The sequence below is a fragment of the Curcuma longa genome, chromosome 19 (assembly GCF_044706935.1).
Source record: "Curcuma longa cultivar G26 ecotype Majalengka, Jawa Barat chromosome 19, ITB_CL_G26_1.1, whole genome shotgun sequence".
Lineage (NCBI taxonomy): Eukaryota > Viridiplantae > Streptophyta > Magnoliopsida > Zingiberales > Zingiberaceae > Curcuma > Curcuma longa.
The window spans coordinates 6,298,958-6,317,359 of NC_133879.1; the positions used below are offsets into that span (position 1 = coordinate 6,298,958).

General features: G+C 34.4%; 1 protein-coding gene across 1 annotated transcript; it reads left to right on the forward strand.

Moving 5' to 3' along the window:
- Window positions 1-3,640: 3,640 nt before the first annotated feature.
- Window positions 3,641-14,282, forward strand: LOC141812755 (callose synthase 9-like). The gene is made up of 12 exons (XM_074700750.1): window positions 3,641-3,735; window positions 3,807-3,861; window positions 3,955-4,173; window positions 6,542-6,639; window positions 7,266-7,429; window positions 8,921-9,044; window positions 9,185-9,295; window positions 9,377-9,502; window positions 10,917-11,006; window positions 12,923-13,020; window positions 13,117-13,234; window positions 14,217-14,282. Exons 1-12 carry the CDS (start codon window positions 3,724-3,726, stop codon window positions 14,223-14,225), a joined length of 1,224 nt encoding a protein of 407 aa, XP_074556851.1. The 5' UTR covers window positions 3,641-3,723; the 3' UTR covers window positions 14,226-14,282.
- The last annotated feature ends 4,120 nt before the right edge of the window (window positions 14,283-18,402 follow it).

Consider the following 18,402-nt stretch of genomic DNA (forward strand, 5'->3'; position numbering starts at 1 on the left):
CTATTTGAGTCTCTTGAACTTCATTAAGTTTAACTCTACTCCCACAATTTTCTTGCAAAAGAAATGCCTTCTCTAGTAATACAACATGTCCAAAAACAAACAACTTTTGTACCATAGGATGATATAATTAGTAACCCCTTGTTTCCTTAGGGTATCCAATAAATACATATTTATCAGACTTAGCTTCCAACTTATCTGACACAGTCCTCTTCACACAAATAGGATAACCCCATATCTACAAGTAAGATAAGTGAGATTTTTTACTATTTCATATCTTATATGGAGTAGCAGAGATAACCTAACGGATGCAACACCGAATGTTTCGAATCTCCTTCTCAAATTCAGGATATGGACTATTAAAATTTTGCCACTACTCTCCATTTGATAGATGACACATTAATTCCTCTTCTATTTCATAAGTTGCATGTCAAGTCATGTGTTAAATAGTGACTTTTGATGCATAAAATCTTTGTAGGCTAGAAGTTAAATGTAAATACAACAATTGAGTGTATGTTTTACGTCGTTGTTGACTGTTCTGGTAGTCTTGTATTTAGCTTGATTATAGAATTTATAAACTTCTGCATTTTCATCATCACCCCAATATAATATACAACCAGCTCTGCAAACATCAATTATTTCCACTGGAAGATCTAAGTCTTTGACAAATTTTTTCATATTGTAAAAATCTTTGGGCATTATGTGATCGCGTGACAATGTCTTTCCAATAACTTGAATAAAATCATTAAAATAATCTTTAGACACATTATGTTCTGTTTTGATATTCAACAGTCTTGTTGTAAGAGATAGTTTAGTGTGATTGTCACAATCAGCTCATAATGGTTCATCTACAACATTCAATAATTCTTGAAATTGAAGATATGATTCATTATTCAAAATTTCATCAACTCCTGATACTTCTGTCTCCTCCATTGGTGATGTATAAGCAGTAAATATTTGTTCAACTATTGGAGAAAAACTAGAACTTAGACCACTCAATTCAGCAATGAAATTCTGACCCGCTACATCAATTACCATCCTCTGATATGGATTAAATTAATCATAATAACTCTGATCCCCACTGACTGAGTGTTACATGTTTTATCCATAATCCTCATCAGATATGAACGATTTACTATGACAAGTCCAATTATAGTAAGTGGGGGTGAAATTAAATCTACAAAGATGTTCTTGAATTTTATCACACTGTAAAATTTACCATTGTGACACTTTTTATATGGACATCTTATCTTATCTCCATCCATAAACTCAACATTACTTGAGCAAACTCCAAAAATTATTCTAACCTCAACAATAAATTCATCGGTTAAACCCCTACATTTAGATAAATTCTTTTTATACATCCAACTTCTTACTTTCTACATCTTTCCTGAACCTAAAAATTTTAAAATATTAAAAAATAATTAATTCTTACTAAATTGGATTAACTTTTTTCTACTATAAATAAAAACTAATATAGATCTTCCTCATCAATTATATAAACATAATTAATTTCTACTAAATTAGAATAATAAAAACTAACATTCAAATAATTACTGTTGTAGTTAAATACTTTTCACTATCCAAAAATAACTATAATTATAAAAATACCTAAAACTGATGAACAAAGAAGAGTATTTCTCCAATTACTTTAAGTCCACACAAATTATAAACCTGCACAAATAACATTACAAAATCAATAATTATATATAATGTGTCCAAAGAAATACTTTTAGTAAACTAAATTATTATTTTAAAAAATAGAAGTCTTAAAGCTACTCAAGCTTAATTAGTTCAGAGCTAACAAAGCTCACGAGTGAGGAGTGAGCACACAAACAAACGATCTCGCAATCAGTCGGTCAACCGAGCTTGCGACCAGTGACCACCAAACGTGGCGACCACCAACCGCAGCCAGCATAGCGAAAACTAACTGCAGCCAACGACGACCACGATCAGTGGCGAACACTGATTGCGGACGGCTACCCCTGGTCAACGACCTCGGCCAACGACTGTCGTGCCTCGGCATGCGGCAACGGACCTAGCCGCGGCCCACAGCCTGCGACCCGCGGCCCGCGACCCACGACCCACGACCCACGACCCACGACCCAACCCTTGGCTAGCAGCCGGTGGGCTGTGAATTGGACCGCGGCTCCTGGCCGGCGGTCGGTAGGCTGTAAATCGGACAACGACTGTCGGGCCACAACCAACGATAGGCGGGCCTCATGGTGGGTGCGACCCTTGGCCAAGGTTGATGGGTTGCGGCTCGCCTCCCCTGGGCAGCCGACACCTGACCCACAACGAGCCGCCGACGACAAGTGGGGAAGAGGGAGATACTCGACAGAGAGACACGACAGGGAGGAGAGAAGAAGAATACCTCTAGAGGCGGCGAAGGACTTCGTTTGTTGGAGAGATCCAGTAGAGGAGAGGCAATGACGACGATTGGCTACCGCGGCGAAACCAGATCTGGAGAAGTTGGCTACAAGAAAATGCGAGAGAAAGAAAAGGGATCGACAAATCAAAAGTTATGCCTTAAATTTGACAATGAAATAAATTTCAAAGCTAGATTCGTCGCTAAATTAGCGATGAAATTTTACATTCGCGATGAATTAATATTTCATTGCACATTTGCGACGAATGATTCATCCGTCGCTGAATTAGCGACGATTTTATTTTTCATCACTAAATTTATGACGAATATTTTATTCGTCACAAATTAACGACAAAACATTGTTTCGTTGTAATTTTGCGATAAATTTGACAACAAAAATATTTTTCGTAATGAAATTTATGACGAATTTAGTATGTTTTAGAATTAGTAATAAAGTAATTTTTGTCATAAAAATTATTATTAATTGGTGACGAAAATATATTTCGTCACTAAATTTGTTATAAATTTACGACGAAAAATATTCATTCTTAATTAATCAGATTGTGTTAGTCAATCAATACTAATAAATTTTAAAATATGAATAAAAAAATAACTATATAGAAGTTTCAAATCAAAATTATTGCATGATCAATTTTGATATATAATATTTTAAATTTTTTATTTTAAATATTTATTTTTTAAAAATATTTATAACTTATGAAATAATTTTTTAAAGTTTCCTATTTTGAGTATGATTAGGTGCGTACATACGGTTAAATGACTAGTGTATTTTTTAAAAAAGATTTATTAAATAATTGAGAAGTGTAAATTTAATAAAAAACTATCAATGCGACCTTTTGATGAAATTACAAGAAAAGAATCTCTTAAATAATTCTAAAAATTACTAAAATATGGTTGTATTATATTTTTTTTCAAAATTATTATTTTTAAATTCTAAAATATAGTTGTATTTACTTGCCAAGAAGAATTAAATTATAATTCAAAATAATTAAAATTAATTTTTCTTGCCAAATATGATAAAAATTAATTTTTTTTGATAAAATATGATAAATATAAAAATATTATAAATTTAAATTCCACAGAAGATTTTATGCCCGGCTAAAATTGAATAATTTTGAATACGATTTAAATACTTTTTTGAGCCAACGGGAAAGAGCCCGTGAGCCAGACCGTTTGGCTCCCTCTCACGGTCTCACCGCGTCAACTGTGAAAGCTACTTCATCCTCCGCGTTAGCAAAATATCCCCACTTCTCCCCCTTTCTGCTCCTGTGAAAGCTTCTGGGCGAAGGAAGCACTTGCCTTCTCCTCCTCAGATCCCGTCCCCTTCTCGCTACCAGATGTGTTTCTTTGTAAGGCTCGTCGCTCTGCTGCACTAAGCATCCCCTATCGTTCTCAGCTGCGAAATCTCTTTCTTTTCTAGGGTTTTCGAAGCATTCGTAATCTTCCTTCAAGATCCCTCGCTCCCCCTTCTCCTCGTAAGATTCCATTTTCTTCTCTTCTGTAGAGTCTGTTTCTTTCGTGGTTCTTCGTTTGTGTAGCATTCTTGCCCTTATATGTTGTCGTTCTAGGTTCGCCAGGAGAAATGAGGACGCCGGAGACCAACTGGGAGAGGTTGGTCAGGGCAGCGTTGCGCCGGGAGCGGTTGGGCGTAGTGGTTAGCGAGCAGCAGCCCGTCAGTGGCGTCGCAGGAAATGTCCCGTCCTCCCTAACAAACAACACCCATATCGACGAGATATTGAGGGCGGCAGACGAGATTGAAGATGAGGACCCTAACATTGCGAGAATTTGTAAGTTCGGTCTTTTTGACCTTGGTGTTTGTGACTGTGCGGTCTCCTTACTGCTGCGTAGTACTTTAGTTGCAATGCCCAACAGTTTATTTGGAATTGTTTACCTGTTTATACGTCTCATTTCACATTTAATTCTCTAATTTATTGAAGTTGCTTGAACTTGTTCTGAGATCCTTTAAAATTATTTTAATTGTTGCTGCAGTTACCGCTCAATGTTATACACTTTTCCTGTGACAGTAGTCTGAGATAGCAAACATAACCAATACTTTGTTGAAAATATTTGATGATGTTAAATGGTTTTTATGCAATTATGACTTGGTTGAGCTATTGATCTGTTCATGATGAATTTATGGGTATCCTCTTTCCTTCTTTTGAATGATTCCTTGAGCCTTCTTGATTGTTATTTCATCTACTAATGTCTCTTTGACTAAATATCCTCTGGATATCAACTTGTTCAAGCCTCTACTTTTTTCTGAGGTGTTATATTCCAACCATTACTAAGTAATCTTGGCATTCTGGATTTTTAACCCAGTACCAACTCATCCTGACTCATGATATTGGCATCACCAGTTCTGGTCACGATTTAACCCATCTTCCCTTCCCCTTCCTTACCTTTCTTCTATTCTTCAGTCTTTCATATTGATTAACTAATGAAGATGCATGTTCCAATAGTGAAATATCTACTGATTGATACCGCATTGTTGCACTACGGTAAAATTTAATACTGAACCCCTTAGTCTAGTGTAGTATAGAGATAACTTGGATCGTCTCTTGAGGAATTCAATGGTGAATTATAATCTCAAGATCAAGTTGTAAATGAGGGTTTGCTTTCGGATTGAACACGAAGAATAGTGAATGGAAATCAATGCAAGTAACAGAAATGTAACTACATTAAATTGCAGTCAATCGTAAAGGAAGTAAAGAACAGTAAATTTGAATGCTGAGAATGACAAACGCAAAGTCATGCACTTGATGAAACTGTAACATCGCTAAACTATGATCACAAAGGAATTAACGGAAACCTATAACATTCAAACGAAACAAAGCATTGCAGAAATTAAATGAATTGAAATGTATTAACATAAGTAAAAACAGTGTAAGGAAATCATACCAACTTGTTCCAACAAAAGGACTAAATGAAAACTAAGCACTGAAGGTGGAGCTCCCTCGATCAGAATGAATGATTGCGAATGATGCTTGTAGATGAAAAGAGGCGGGAGAACCCCACACCTTCTTCTCCTCTACAAGTGGTGCCTTCGGCTTGCCGAAGATGGATGATGCGGATTGAGCTCTAGAATCCCAAGAGCTCACGGTGGAGTTGTGTGCGGAGTTTTGAATCCCAAGGCTCACGGACAAGAGATGGATGACTATGGTGCAGAGCATGGAATCTCAAAGCTCGCGGATGAACTATGGAGGAGGTGCCGACGGTGATGGCATCTGATGAGGAAGGGAATCCCCTTTCCTCTTCGCGTGGTCGGTTGATGGTGGCTCCAGATGTGGATACGAGCGGTGATGGCATTCGATGAGGAAGGAAATCCCCTTTCCTCTTCGTGAGGTCAGCTGATGGTGGCTTCGGATGTAGCTTTGGTCGGAGGTGGATGAGGATTGATATGCTTCTCTCAATGAGGAAGGGAATCCCCTTCCTTGAGGTGCCGGTGATGATGGAGATGGTTGCCGAAGACGGAGATGGAGATGGCTAGCGGTGGCTTTGGTGGATGAGGAGGGAGATCCCGTCCCGTGAGGTGCGATCCGATGGGGGTGACGTCAGGAAGGAAGATGATATCCCTCATTTTCATGGTTGCGTGAGATGAACTAGCTTTCTTCAAGTGAACCAGTGCTAGTGCCACGACCATGCTAGGGGGCACGACTAGGCCGTGTAGCCCGTTGGATTGCTTTAATCAAGCTGCAACATGGGACATGGGTAGGCCGTGTCAAGAGACACTACCAGGCCGCGTGGCCTTTTGGAGCTTCGGTTGATGTCTCCTTTGATGTCCTAAAAACAAGATACACTCACATTTTAGAAATAATGTTATCAATTAGAAAGAAATTGAAATGAAGCTCAAAATAAACTCTTGCTCGTGAAATATGATATAAATACGAATTTAAGCATACAAGAGGATTAAAACGTCAAGTATGAACACAAAACAATATGTCAGAAATGTTGATTTTCACTGATCAATCATCCATTTTGCTAATTCACATCTTCCTCAAATGGTTGTAACCTCTTATAATAAGCTTTTGACCAAGATATAGTATTTTCATTGTTTAGGAATTGAAAAATTTTATCATGAGACTTTTTACTTGTTCGTATCTTAGTAACATGACAGAGATAACATTGCTTATTTTGATGTTGGTGCATCTACTGCAGTATGTGAGCATGCATATTCCTTGGCACAAAACTTGGATCCTAACAGTGAGGGTAGAGGTGTGCTACAGTTCAAAACTGGCTTGATGTCAGTCATAAAGGTACAACTTTTAACATGCTAATTTTTCTGTAACTTGTTAGAATTTCCTCACAATAGACTTGACCTACCTTGTAGTACATCTGGACTAGCTATCACTTGTTGGAGTGGGCATGGCTTTTTCATAGGTTTATTAGAGAAACTTCAAACTGAACTGAAACTGATAAGCTTTAGTTTATTGGAGAAATTTTCAAACAGAAACTTTATATATACATGCATGTATAAATTATGTATTTATATATACATGTATGCATATTTATCTAGATCTGTATATCTAATTTATACATGAATACACATATATATCCTTTATATTTGCTTTGATTGTATCAGTCTACCATCTCTTCAAACTGAAATCGAAATATTTCATTTTCCAAACTTGACCTGAACATAATAAACTGATAAATTGAGTTTTTTTTTTCAGTTTGGTTTAAATTGGTCCGCTTTGTTTTTTTTTCAGTTTTCAATTTTGGATGCGTAGCCAATTTCATCTGCACTTCCCCATGTCCAATTGTCATGTTGTTGTGACTTTGAAATTGGCTTCTTGTACTAGTTATTGAATGTTGATCGTCGACTTGTGAACAATTAGATATTTGATTCCTTTAACATATATTTTGGTGTAAAATTTTACAGCAAAAACTTGCCAAGAGGGATGGCCGAACAATAGATCGTAGCCAAGACATTGCTCGTTTGCAGGAATTCTATAAACATTACAGAGAGAAGAACAAAGTTGATGAATTGCGTGAAGATGAGATGAAGATGAGGGAGTCCGGTGTTTTAAGTGGCAACCTTGGAGAGTACGTGTTTTCTATTAGCTGTATATCAATGGTTCTTATAATTAGGCACATTTTCTTTAATTTTTTTTGTTTTGTCATTAATGGCTCATATTCATATCTATGCATGAAGATATTTGAAATTGATATTGATTTATGTTATAAGATAAAAAGTTGCCTTAAACATCCAATCTTTCCTTAATACACTTCTCTCTGCATTTCATCATCCTTTTAGCCTAAGTGATGGTTAGGCAAAGTACATCATGAGGCATGGGGGCTTTACAAAGCAATTGTAACTTTTTTTTTTGTCATTCATGGGATGTGGATGCTACTTTCACCTTAAGACAATATGTTTGTTATATACTTTTAGTTTGAAAGTGATCACAGATAGAGGTTGTCATTAAATGACCCAACACGGCAACACCACAGTATAGTCAGTTGAATGGATGGAAAGATAGCACAATGACTAGAGCTGATCAATAGGTGTTGATCAATGTAGATATTGCAGCTTTGTAAATGTATCGGAGTTACTTCTGTTATTTGCTAAATGTAGTGATACAGTATCCTTGATGGCTTATGCCATGAAGTGTGGTGGCCAATGTATGGATAAGGAGAATTTGATTGAGTTCGTTATAAATATTCACTTGGCACTATTTCTTGAGCATATTTGTTGATCCTAACAAACCCATTTAAATATTGCAGAGCTATCTGATGACAAACTAAATTGAATATCTTATTCCATTGAAAATTTGCAGAATACTCTTTTATAAAAAATTCTCAAATATTAGGTTTCATTGTAGTCAAATGTGAAAGTTCTTATTTAGGCTATGGATTATTAGCTTTTATAAAAAATTTGACTATCTATGGTGGGCAGGATACTGTATTGTGAACCAAATTGGTTTGAGAGGTGATGATAATTGATATCTGGTTAATGTGGTTTTAAAGCCAATCCCACTGACAAGGTAATTTCTTGTTCTCATATCAGGTGATGTGAGAGCTGGTCCTTCCCTGCTCTTCACTAATAAGCTTGATGGTCAGTTAGTTGACTGAGTTGAACTGAATTGTTGGGGCTGAGCATGGTTGGGTCAGCAAAAGGGGTTGCATGCTTTGGTAGAAAACAATGTTATTAATTGACTCCCTTTCACTGAATGTCCATAATAGGGTGATGGATTAATGGGGTGGAGAAGCCATGCCAATTAAGTTACAAGTCAAGGCACTTTAGGTTGGCATACTTGTTGCCTTCTCATGCTATGCTCTAAGCCCTTTCATCTATTATTATTACTACTACTATGCTTTAAGTTTTCTTTGTGTGTGTATGTGTGTTTTCTTTTCTTTTTTTGGGAAGGGGGTGGGGGATGCTGGTTAGGACAGTATTGTTAATATACAACCTATTTGTTTTTGGGCATTTTTGGTCACATCCATGTTTTCAATGTGTTTGGTTGGATTATGGCAGTCTATTTTCTTCTCTTTCCTTTCTTAGTTTATGTTGTTTGAGCTACATTTGAAATACAACAGGTTGGAAAAGAAGACTTTAAAGAGAAAGAAGGTGTTTGCAACTTTGAGAGTCCTGGGAACAGTGCTGGAGGAACTTACCAGAGAGATGGCTCCTGATGCCACTGAGAATTTGATATCAGAAGAGGTTTCTTATTGTTTACATCTGGAGCTTGTGTTTATTAATTTTATTACCTCTTTTCTTTTGCTATTTAACATCTAGCAAATTAGTTATACACAAAGTGTGCCCTTTAATGCTAACCGCATCATTATAAACACCTTGCACAGATGAAGCGTGTGATGGAAAAAGATGCTGCAATGACTGAGGATGTAATTCCTTATAACATTATTCCACTTGATACACCATCCATTACAAATGCCATTGTCAATTTACCAGAGGCAAGTAATTATGGTGTCAAGATTTGTTAGGAAATTTTACATATATTTTGTCTTTGTCTGATATTTTTTTTTTACCTTAAGGTGAAAGCAGCAATATTATCTTTGAAGTACTATGCCAACCTTCCTCAGCTTCCTAGTGATTTTCCACTTCCTGCTGCAAGGAGTGCTGATGTGCTTGACTTGTTGCATTATGTTTTCGGGTTCCAGGTTTTCTTTCTTATCACAAGTGCCATGTCAAATTAGGAAAAACAAATTCATTGTCTTTTTGAAGTCTACTGTTTTTGCTTTTTTAGGCTTTTTTGTTGCATGTTAGTAGTTCGTTATTGTGGCTGAGGGAGATTAATAATGCCTTCTGCATGTTTGGATTGAAATGTTTTTGGCAGGCTAATTTATGCATCACATTATTAAGGCCTTTGTGATTATTGCTTGATAAACCATGCTTATGTCATATGTAGCAATTTGCACCTTGCTTCTTGTGGGTTCACATTGTTTGCTGTTGAACATACCACCTCAAAAACTTAGGAACACAGGCTCTCTGATGTTTCCAATGAAATAACAAAATAAAAAAAAGATTTTAGCAAGAGAGGGTAGATACTTTTAGGTTCAGTTCAGATTTGCTGTAACAAGAGATTCCTTTGTTGTAGTAAGTTGGGGTTTAAATATTCTCAACTTATGGAAACTGCTAATATATTTCATATATTTCTGGAAACTGCAATCTAAGCCCTTTCGTATAACTACAGTTTTCATTCTGGAAAGTTTCAATCATTGCTAGATGAACTGAGTGAAGGAATTTGATGATTGTAGTTATCATCATATTAAAGAAATTATTATTTAGTTGTTTCTTTAAAAGAGTAGGGAATGTTGCTTGTATCCTTTGTGATTTTAGTTATGAGAATGCTATAACTGAGGTGAGAGAATGGCACAAACATCATATTTCATCACCTTTAATCTTTTGATTGCAATAAGAATTTTTGTATGGAGTATTTTTAATTACTGGTCAGAATGTCACTGGAACATTTTAACATGAATGCTTGGTGTAGCAAAAGAAAGTAAAAAATGAAAGATATAATTGTTCTGATGAAAAATTTGGGTTTGTATATTCAAATAGGATTTTTTATGGTTTGGATTTATATTAAAATTGATCTAGAGAACTAGACGAGTCCGTGGCTGAAGGTAATTGAAGATTAATGTGGCAATTTGATCAGAGACATCAAAAAGGTTTTGGTGGACTCTGGATATCTTAGCGATATTGTTTTAATGTGATTAATTTAACCAGCTATCAGTTGGTAGTAGCTTCTTTTTCTGCAAGCTGTTATTTCTATTAATCATGTTTGACCTGAATATCATTGTGCTAGGAGCAACAACTACAACACACTGCAAAATGCTTTATTGGGTCTTGTTTTCCAAAGAAGTGGTGTTCAAACTTTTGAAACTACTTTGCTCAGTCATTTTTTCCTTTTCACTTCTCTCTAAGCATGATATTTCAAACTTTTTTGGGCTATGATTTCATTGTTTCTTCCATTTGAACCTGAGCCCACTTGAGTACTTTTTCACTTGACCCTTTTGTACTACATCTTTTATTATTATATACTCATAATATTTCTATCTGGTGGATATGCAGAAAGATAATGTCAGTAATCAACGGGAACATATAGTTCACCTTCTTGCCAATGAGCAGTCAAGGTTTGGGAGTGATTTAGGCAGTGAACCTGTAAGTTGTTTCATTCTTACCAGAACATTCATATATTCGTTAACTTTACATCCTATTGCCTCCTTTTAGACAATTGTTTTTCATTTTGTTTTATCTAGTATCCGTGCAATTTGAAGTGCTCAATCATATATCAGTTTTTGCCAATCTTACATATTTGCTAAAAATCATAATTTTCTTTTTTTCAATCTTCAATTCTTTATGCTCGAAAGTTGGTTTACTACGGTCTGGCTTTGGATTTTTATGTGGCAAACAATTGGATAAGATACTAGTTGTTTTGGTAATAGATATGTTCTGGTTTTAACTTTTGTTCTGTGACACCTAACACAGACAGTAGGTGTTGGCCAAACTGTTGATACATTGATATTGAACCTCTTTTATGTTATACATGCACGACCACTTTACATACCATCCAAAGTGAATTTTTATTGCATAATCTTCTTTGTTTTTCATACATGGCAACCTGATTATGACATGAGAAATTCAATGTTGCAAACCTGTTTATTGAAATCCTTATTTGTGCAGAATATCCAAATTTCTCCTTTTTATGTTGATTTGTTAAATTATGAAAATATATGTTGCTGCTTGGGACCCACAGCCATATATATTTAAAATTTGTTGATCTGTTAAACACATGTGTTGTTTTGTCATCTAATAAATAAATTTTGGTGTTAATGTTCTCACTTTTGACTCGACGTGTAGTGCTTGTATCTACTTCTTGGCACGTGGGACTATTTATTTTAAAGGATGGTTTGTTCAAAAATTTGCATGTTGGATTCCTTGCACTTCTGTAGTTTTGATGTTGTTTTAGGCATGTGACTTCATTATAGTAACTGATTTCATCACTATATTGTATTTCTAATTTCTGTGATTCTGTACTCATGTGTATTATCGAACAGCAACGTTATGTTGTTGCTTCATTTCCATTCCCTACCTTGACTACAAATAGAGGTAAGTAAATTTAGGAGAGAGCAAATTAAAAGAACAAACATATATAATTTTAACTTTTTAACATATCTGAACTTTGGAAGCCTCCAAGAAAGAGATTAAGAGAAAATGGTTGATGATTAAATGAGGTTAAGAAAGTTGTTTGTGCTTAAGAGGTAGAAAGAGTATGGAGCTTGAGAGGTGAACAGAAGTCTAGGGGTGTGCCTCCTTAGGGGGGAAGGAGCAAAAGTATTGGAGAGAGAGGGAAAGCAATTGGATTTCCTTCTCTACTTTTGTTGAAGAAGAAAAAGCAAGAAGGAATGGGGCAACTGGGATCTCCTTTCCCCATTTTTGTTTCCATCCAAAAGCGGGGTAAAAATTTGAAAAAGATGGATTAACTGTGCATGTCTTGGGTATGACAAAATCAAATCTAATTTTGTAATTTTCACTCATTTCCCCTTCTTTCCTGTCTTTTCAAGTAGATAAAACAAAGGAAACATTTCTTCTCTTCCCCTTTCTCTTTGCAGCACTCTTCCTTTCCTTGTTGCCTTTCACCCCTCAAGTAGACATGCTCTTAGCGAAGAAGAGAAAGGGATGATTTGTGGGTTTTATAACTTTATGCATAGAGAAAAAGGCAAAAATGCTAGTAGTCGTTACCCAGTGGTGTCTAGCTGTTGGGTCATAGTACTCCTTAGAAGGTGATAAAGTGTCTGTATCTTCTGATACAGTCAGTCTCTTGACTGCTAGCATAAAATAATAAAATTTTACCCATCCAACTCCATCTGGTCAATGCCGTCGGTCTGGATCAGTACATCTTGACTGCAAGTACAATGTCTTATTTTTCTTCTTATCAGTCTGTAATTTACTTATTTTTATTTTTAAAAATATTTTCTTACAACATTTATCTATCAACTATTATTTTATCACCATGATTTGTCATTTAAATAACTTCAATACTTCATTGTTCATAAGATTGAAAACTTGTTGGGCAGAAAATAGATGAAACTGCTCTAACCAGTGTCTTCAAGAAGTCTCTTGAGAACTATACCAAGTGGTGCAATTATTTGCCGCTTCAGCTAGTATGGAATAAGTATGCACTTTTTTTTGTGACTATCTTCTTGCTATTATGTTGTATATTTTCCTTTATCAGGTTCATTTTATTGATTTTTTGTTGAATTTTCTACAGCATGGATAACCTTAGCAGGGAAAAGAAGTTGTTGTATGTTAGTTTATACTTCCTGATATGGGGAGAAGCTGCCAACATTAGGTTCCTTCCAGAGTGTTTGTGTTACATTTTTCATCATGTAAGTTGATGCAATCAATTACAAGTTATTCTTGTAAGGAATATAGCTTCACTAGAAACAAAATCATTGTGTTGTCATGCTCAAACTGTCTCTAGCAACTTAGTTTTAAATTTGTCCATAATTCGTCTATATACATGTTGGATCCATTAGTTTTTCATCTGTTTCATCTTAGAATCAATATTAACTCTTTGTACAAGTAGAAGCTGGAGCCCTGAGTCTCCTTGCTCCATTGGTTGATTGCATTGGATCTTTTCACTATTAAGCAAACTAAGGTCGTAGTTTCTTTTTCTAATTTTTCATAGATTTCTTCCGTGAAAGTTGTCTCTTTATTTATTCCAGACTAAAATAAATGAATAATCACATATTCAAATTAATTGTCACTTCTCATCTTGTCTCTACTTCAGTCTAATGTCTACTTTCACACATTTTTGCCAAATTGCCAAATATTTTGTTTATGGTTTAAATTTTTGGTCCTCTACTGTTACGGGGCATGCTCTGATCAGTATGCAATGTACCATATATTGACAATACACAGTACAGTTCAGCATGCAATTATCTGGTTGGTCCAGTTCTATGTTGCCCAAATTGCATCATGCACTTCAAAATAATGAGATGGTTAATTACAACTCTAAATTGAGTGAATACAAATGAAATAAGGCAACAATTCTCTTGTTACCTTGTATTAAGCCTATGATCCAACTTAGTGACAGAGCCATGCAAAGTCTCTCTCCATAATTCATTCTTTTAATGGCTCATCAAATTTATATGGTTCTTTTAAGATACTCAGTTAATATTATATTGTCTAAAGCTTGATTTGTGGGGCTTGAAAATTGTTGCTGACTTGATTTGATGTTTTCATTTCAAATTGGATTTATTTATAAAAGGTATTTTTATGTCCCTTTTGATATTACTTTTATGTTTGTGATGTTACTTTTAAGAAATAAAAATTATCAAATCAAACATTTTTAACTGTTGGAGCCAGGACCCATAACCTATATCTGGTGGTTCAGCCATGCCTTCCTGAGTTGGCCCAAGATGCCAACATAAAGTAAGACGAATACATACCCCTTCCACCAAGTGGTGCAGTGCAATTTTTAACTTGTGGTATTTATTTTGTGATCTTCATTTGTGCCATCCCATTGGGTTGTGTTTTATACATTTGTTTCAGTCTGTTCAACTTGGATATGATACACTTTTGATGCACACATTATTATTGGTTCCACTTACCTTGTTGATTGATTATCATATTGATTTCCTCTTTTGTTGACTTATGCTTTCAGTAGATTGTCTAACTATATTTTACAATTCTGAAAGATGGCGAGAGAATTAGAGGAGATATTACATCAGCCAATTGCACAGTCTGCTAAGAGCTGTATTTCACCTGATGGAGTTTCATTTCTCAGTCAAGTTATTTTTCCTCTGTATGATGTAATTGCAGCTGTAAGTCCCATGCTTTTATGTAGCTTAATATTCTTCCATACTATATGTATTTCTATCAAAATTATGAAACTAATGATACGAGAAGCCTACCACTTACCATCATGGTAGAGGCAGTGGCAATGTTTCCACAAACCATGTGTTTGATCCCCATTCTCCTATCCTGTACTATTGTGCAATTAACGGGCCAAATGGCGCATATTTTTAATATTAAAAACCATGTTGCTGTGCTTGTAACCTGTAAATGAGCTGTTGTCTACCATCCATGGATCTTGGTATAGAGGGTTTGTTATCTATCCAGGAATTAGTTACCTGGTTGACTATATGTTTTCATGGCAACAAAGATATTTGTATCATTACTTTGGTTGGTGGCTAGATTGATACTTTGTAGTAACAACTGTTGTATGTGTCGCTATAGGGTGTTACTGCCCAGAACTGAGGAGAAGAAGGGTTAGAGGATAGGAGGAACAAAATAAAGGGTGAGAAAGTACATGAGTTGGAAGAAACTGTGCATAGAAAGAAAAATATGAGATGAGTTGGAGGTGGAAGTACAATTGGGGGGGGGGGGGGGGGGGGTGAAGGGTTGAAAAAACTACAAGAGAAATAGTAGAACAGGCTTGGTAAGGTGAAACAAAGGAAATAGTAAGACAAAACAAAGGAAATAGGTGAGGGTCTGAGGAAATGGTAAGGTGAAACTCATTCAACTGATACCTAGTCCTTTTACATGTATGGTTATGACCATTTTTATCAAATGTTTGTTGACCAAAATTTACATCCATAGTTTGACATATAGTGGACTTAAGTAACATTAGGTATAAAAACATGATCAGTGTTTGAATCTCATTAATTATCTCAATAGTATTTGTATTAATGTAGGCTAGCATTCATATCTGCTAGCGATTATGATAGTTTTTATGTCCATGCAAGTGCATAATGTGTACTACATATGGCATTTATGGCTGATGTTCATAAAGGAGTTTATTCTGTATCATTTTGAAATATGGACTAATGAAAAATATATTTACCACCTACTATTTAAATATTTTTCTTTAGATAATTATCCTAAAAAAAAAATCTAGGAATGATAAATTTCATAACATATATTAAATGAGGAAAGGAAGTTTGAAGAAAATGGGAGCAATAAGTGTAGGACTTGATGCTATGCTAGTTGAAGTGTGGAGGAGTTTGGGTGATGAATTTATATGATAAATTGTTCATAACATATATTAAATGAGGAAAGGAAGTTTGAAGAAAATGGGAGCAATAAGTGTAGGACTTGATGCTATGCTAGTTGAAGTGTGGATGAGTTTGGTGATGAATTTATAGTTTCATTAACTTAGTTATTTAACAAAATTCTAAGAATTAAGAAATGCTTGAGTAATTTTAGTTCTCATTTGTAAAGATAAATTTAACATGCAAGTCTTTGTATTTTTTTTGCAAAATAAGACACAAAGTTTCTTTAATTGTAGAGGGATTATGTTGACAATTAAACCGGATTATGTTGACAATTAAACCATGGAATTTAGGAAAAGGTGATTGACAGGTGAATCATATTCATCATTCTAATTATTTAGGCTTGGTTACATGAATCTTATTGAATTCTATGCAAAATTATTTCACAAATTATTCTTGATAGCCATTTTTAATTCTATTAACTAGAGGTTTCCTCTATTCTAATTAATTAAATTTGTCCAACATTATATTGTATTGGTTGTCTTTAAATACGTCTTGCCATCTTCAACTAGTTGCACTAATACCTAATTCTTTTTAAATAATAGTATTTATATTGTCTTTCTGATAATCATACAAAACTGTCTTACAATTCTCATCTGATACTAGTGATTGATAGAAGTACGCATAAAAAATGTTTTAGCATTCTCATCTCATACTAGTGATCGATCCATAGACTCATAGATAAAAAGGGTCTCGAAAAGCAATTTTGTACTGTGTTGGAAGATTAACTATGGATGACATTTATTTAATATACGAAGAAATCAAGAATGTCAATAAAAGAATATAGAAACTGCACTTATGATGAAGCTTTTGGACAATGTTAAATTGTTTTAGAGAAGTGGAATCTCTAATTATTACATTAATGTGATGAAGAATAGGTATGTTAACGTAGTATTAATATTGAGTTATTGTGAGTGAATAGTACCATTCTGTTAAATAAATTGAACACTAATTGACACGAGTAATTCTTGGACACACCTCAAAATGAATTCAACTTGTTTCTCTAAACTTCTAATTCAATTGATTATCTAATTTCCATACTTTTATTTATATAATTACGGAAAGTAGTTGAAGATTATAGGTGTAAAATTTATACTAAATTCATCTTGATGCATTAAAGTAAAAGTGAGTAAAATAACTATAAATATAGTCTTGCTAGAAGTGGAAATTCTAAATGAAAGAAGATCAAATGAATAAACCATTAAAATAATCTCGGCATGTGCTAAATCATGTGAAGCGTATCGAGTATGAAAACTGTATAATACAATAAAATTGTAATTCAATTGACTGATTAATTATTATTACTATTATACTTTTGTTTTTAGAATTAAATAAGTTAAGTGAAAGGATATTAAAGTAGTAAAATCCATCTAAATTCATTTTGACACACTGAAGTCTACGGATGTCAGCATAACACGGTGCCTAAAGCATACTGATATTGCTGGGACCAAGACTCTATGACAAAATGATACTTTAAACCTAGTTCCATTTGACGCATGATACTCATTTTAGCATTGGCAAGGTAGATAATTGTGACGATTGTAATATTTTTTAACTTATTATTCTATAATTTTAATTTAAATGATTTTTATGGACTAATATTTTTATATCTTATTACTTTGAAAATTTAATTTAAATGATTTTTTAATTTCTATAGACTAATATTATTTTTGAAAGTAACAAGTTCATGAGAATTGTGGGATGCTTGGATTCATGCTATGTGGCATGCATGACACTAAAATTGTATTGTTTCAGTTGAAGACTTGAGACTCAGACATATAATTTAATTAGAAAGGGTTATTTAAAAGGATAAAACTAGAATATGCTACAATTTGGGAACATCTAAGTTTTATATGTTAAAATGAGAGTAAATAAATTAATTTGGGAAGAATATATTCATAACAACTGTTAATTCTGGAGTTGGATAGGTTGAGTCAACTATAAGTGGTTCTAGATGAGTGAAACTAGAGTAAAACTTTACATAATATAATTAAAAAGTGACTTAGACTACTAGTGATATAATCTTTCATGAACCTATGATGGGATAAAATCCTGTAGCTAATCCTAAATAATTGACAATGTTGGCTTGTTTTTGGTTCTCTGTACAAGTTGGACCTTAGACTGATTGAAGAAGCATTGGTTGTGTATTAGTTGATTTGGTGGTTTAGCAATATCATCTAAAGTTGGTATATCTTAGCTGTTATAGTGGATGGCTGTCTTTATGATCTAATGACAGATTTTTTGTAAACAACTATGTGAAGCCTAGGGGAGGGATATCTGTGCCACATTGGTTATTTTTCAAAAGAAGTTTTAGTAAACAGGCAAAGAATGGGGATTGTGTGTCACCATAAATGATTTTCCCTTAACTTCAATTAGGTTTCTATTGTCTGCTGATGGTATAATATTATTTAGATGTACTTCCTGTTTGCAGTCAATGCAGATTCTAAGTATAAACTTTTTAAATCTTGATACTCTTGCTTTTTTATTTCTAGTGTTTC

Coding starts and splice junctions, on each gene's coding strand:
- LOC141812755 (XM_074700750.1), top strand. Junction 9,045..9,184: donor AGAATTTGATATCAGAAGAG/GTTTCTTATTGT, acceptor CACCTTGCACAG/ATGAAGCGTGTGATGGAAAA. Junction 9,503..10,916: donor ATTATGTTTTCGGGTTCCAG/GTTTTCTTTCTT, acceptor GTGGATATGCAG/AAAGATAATGTCAGTAATCA.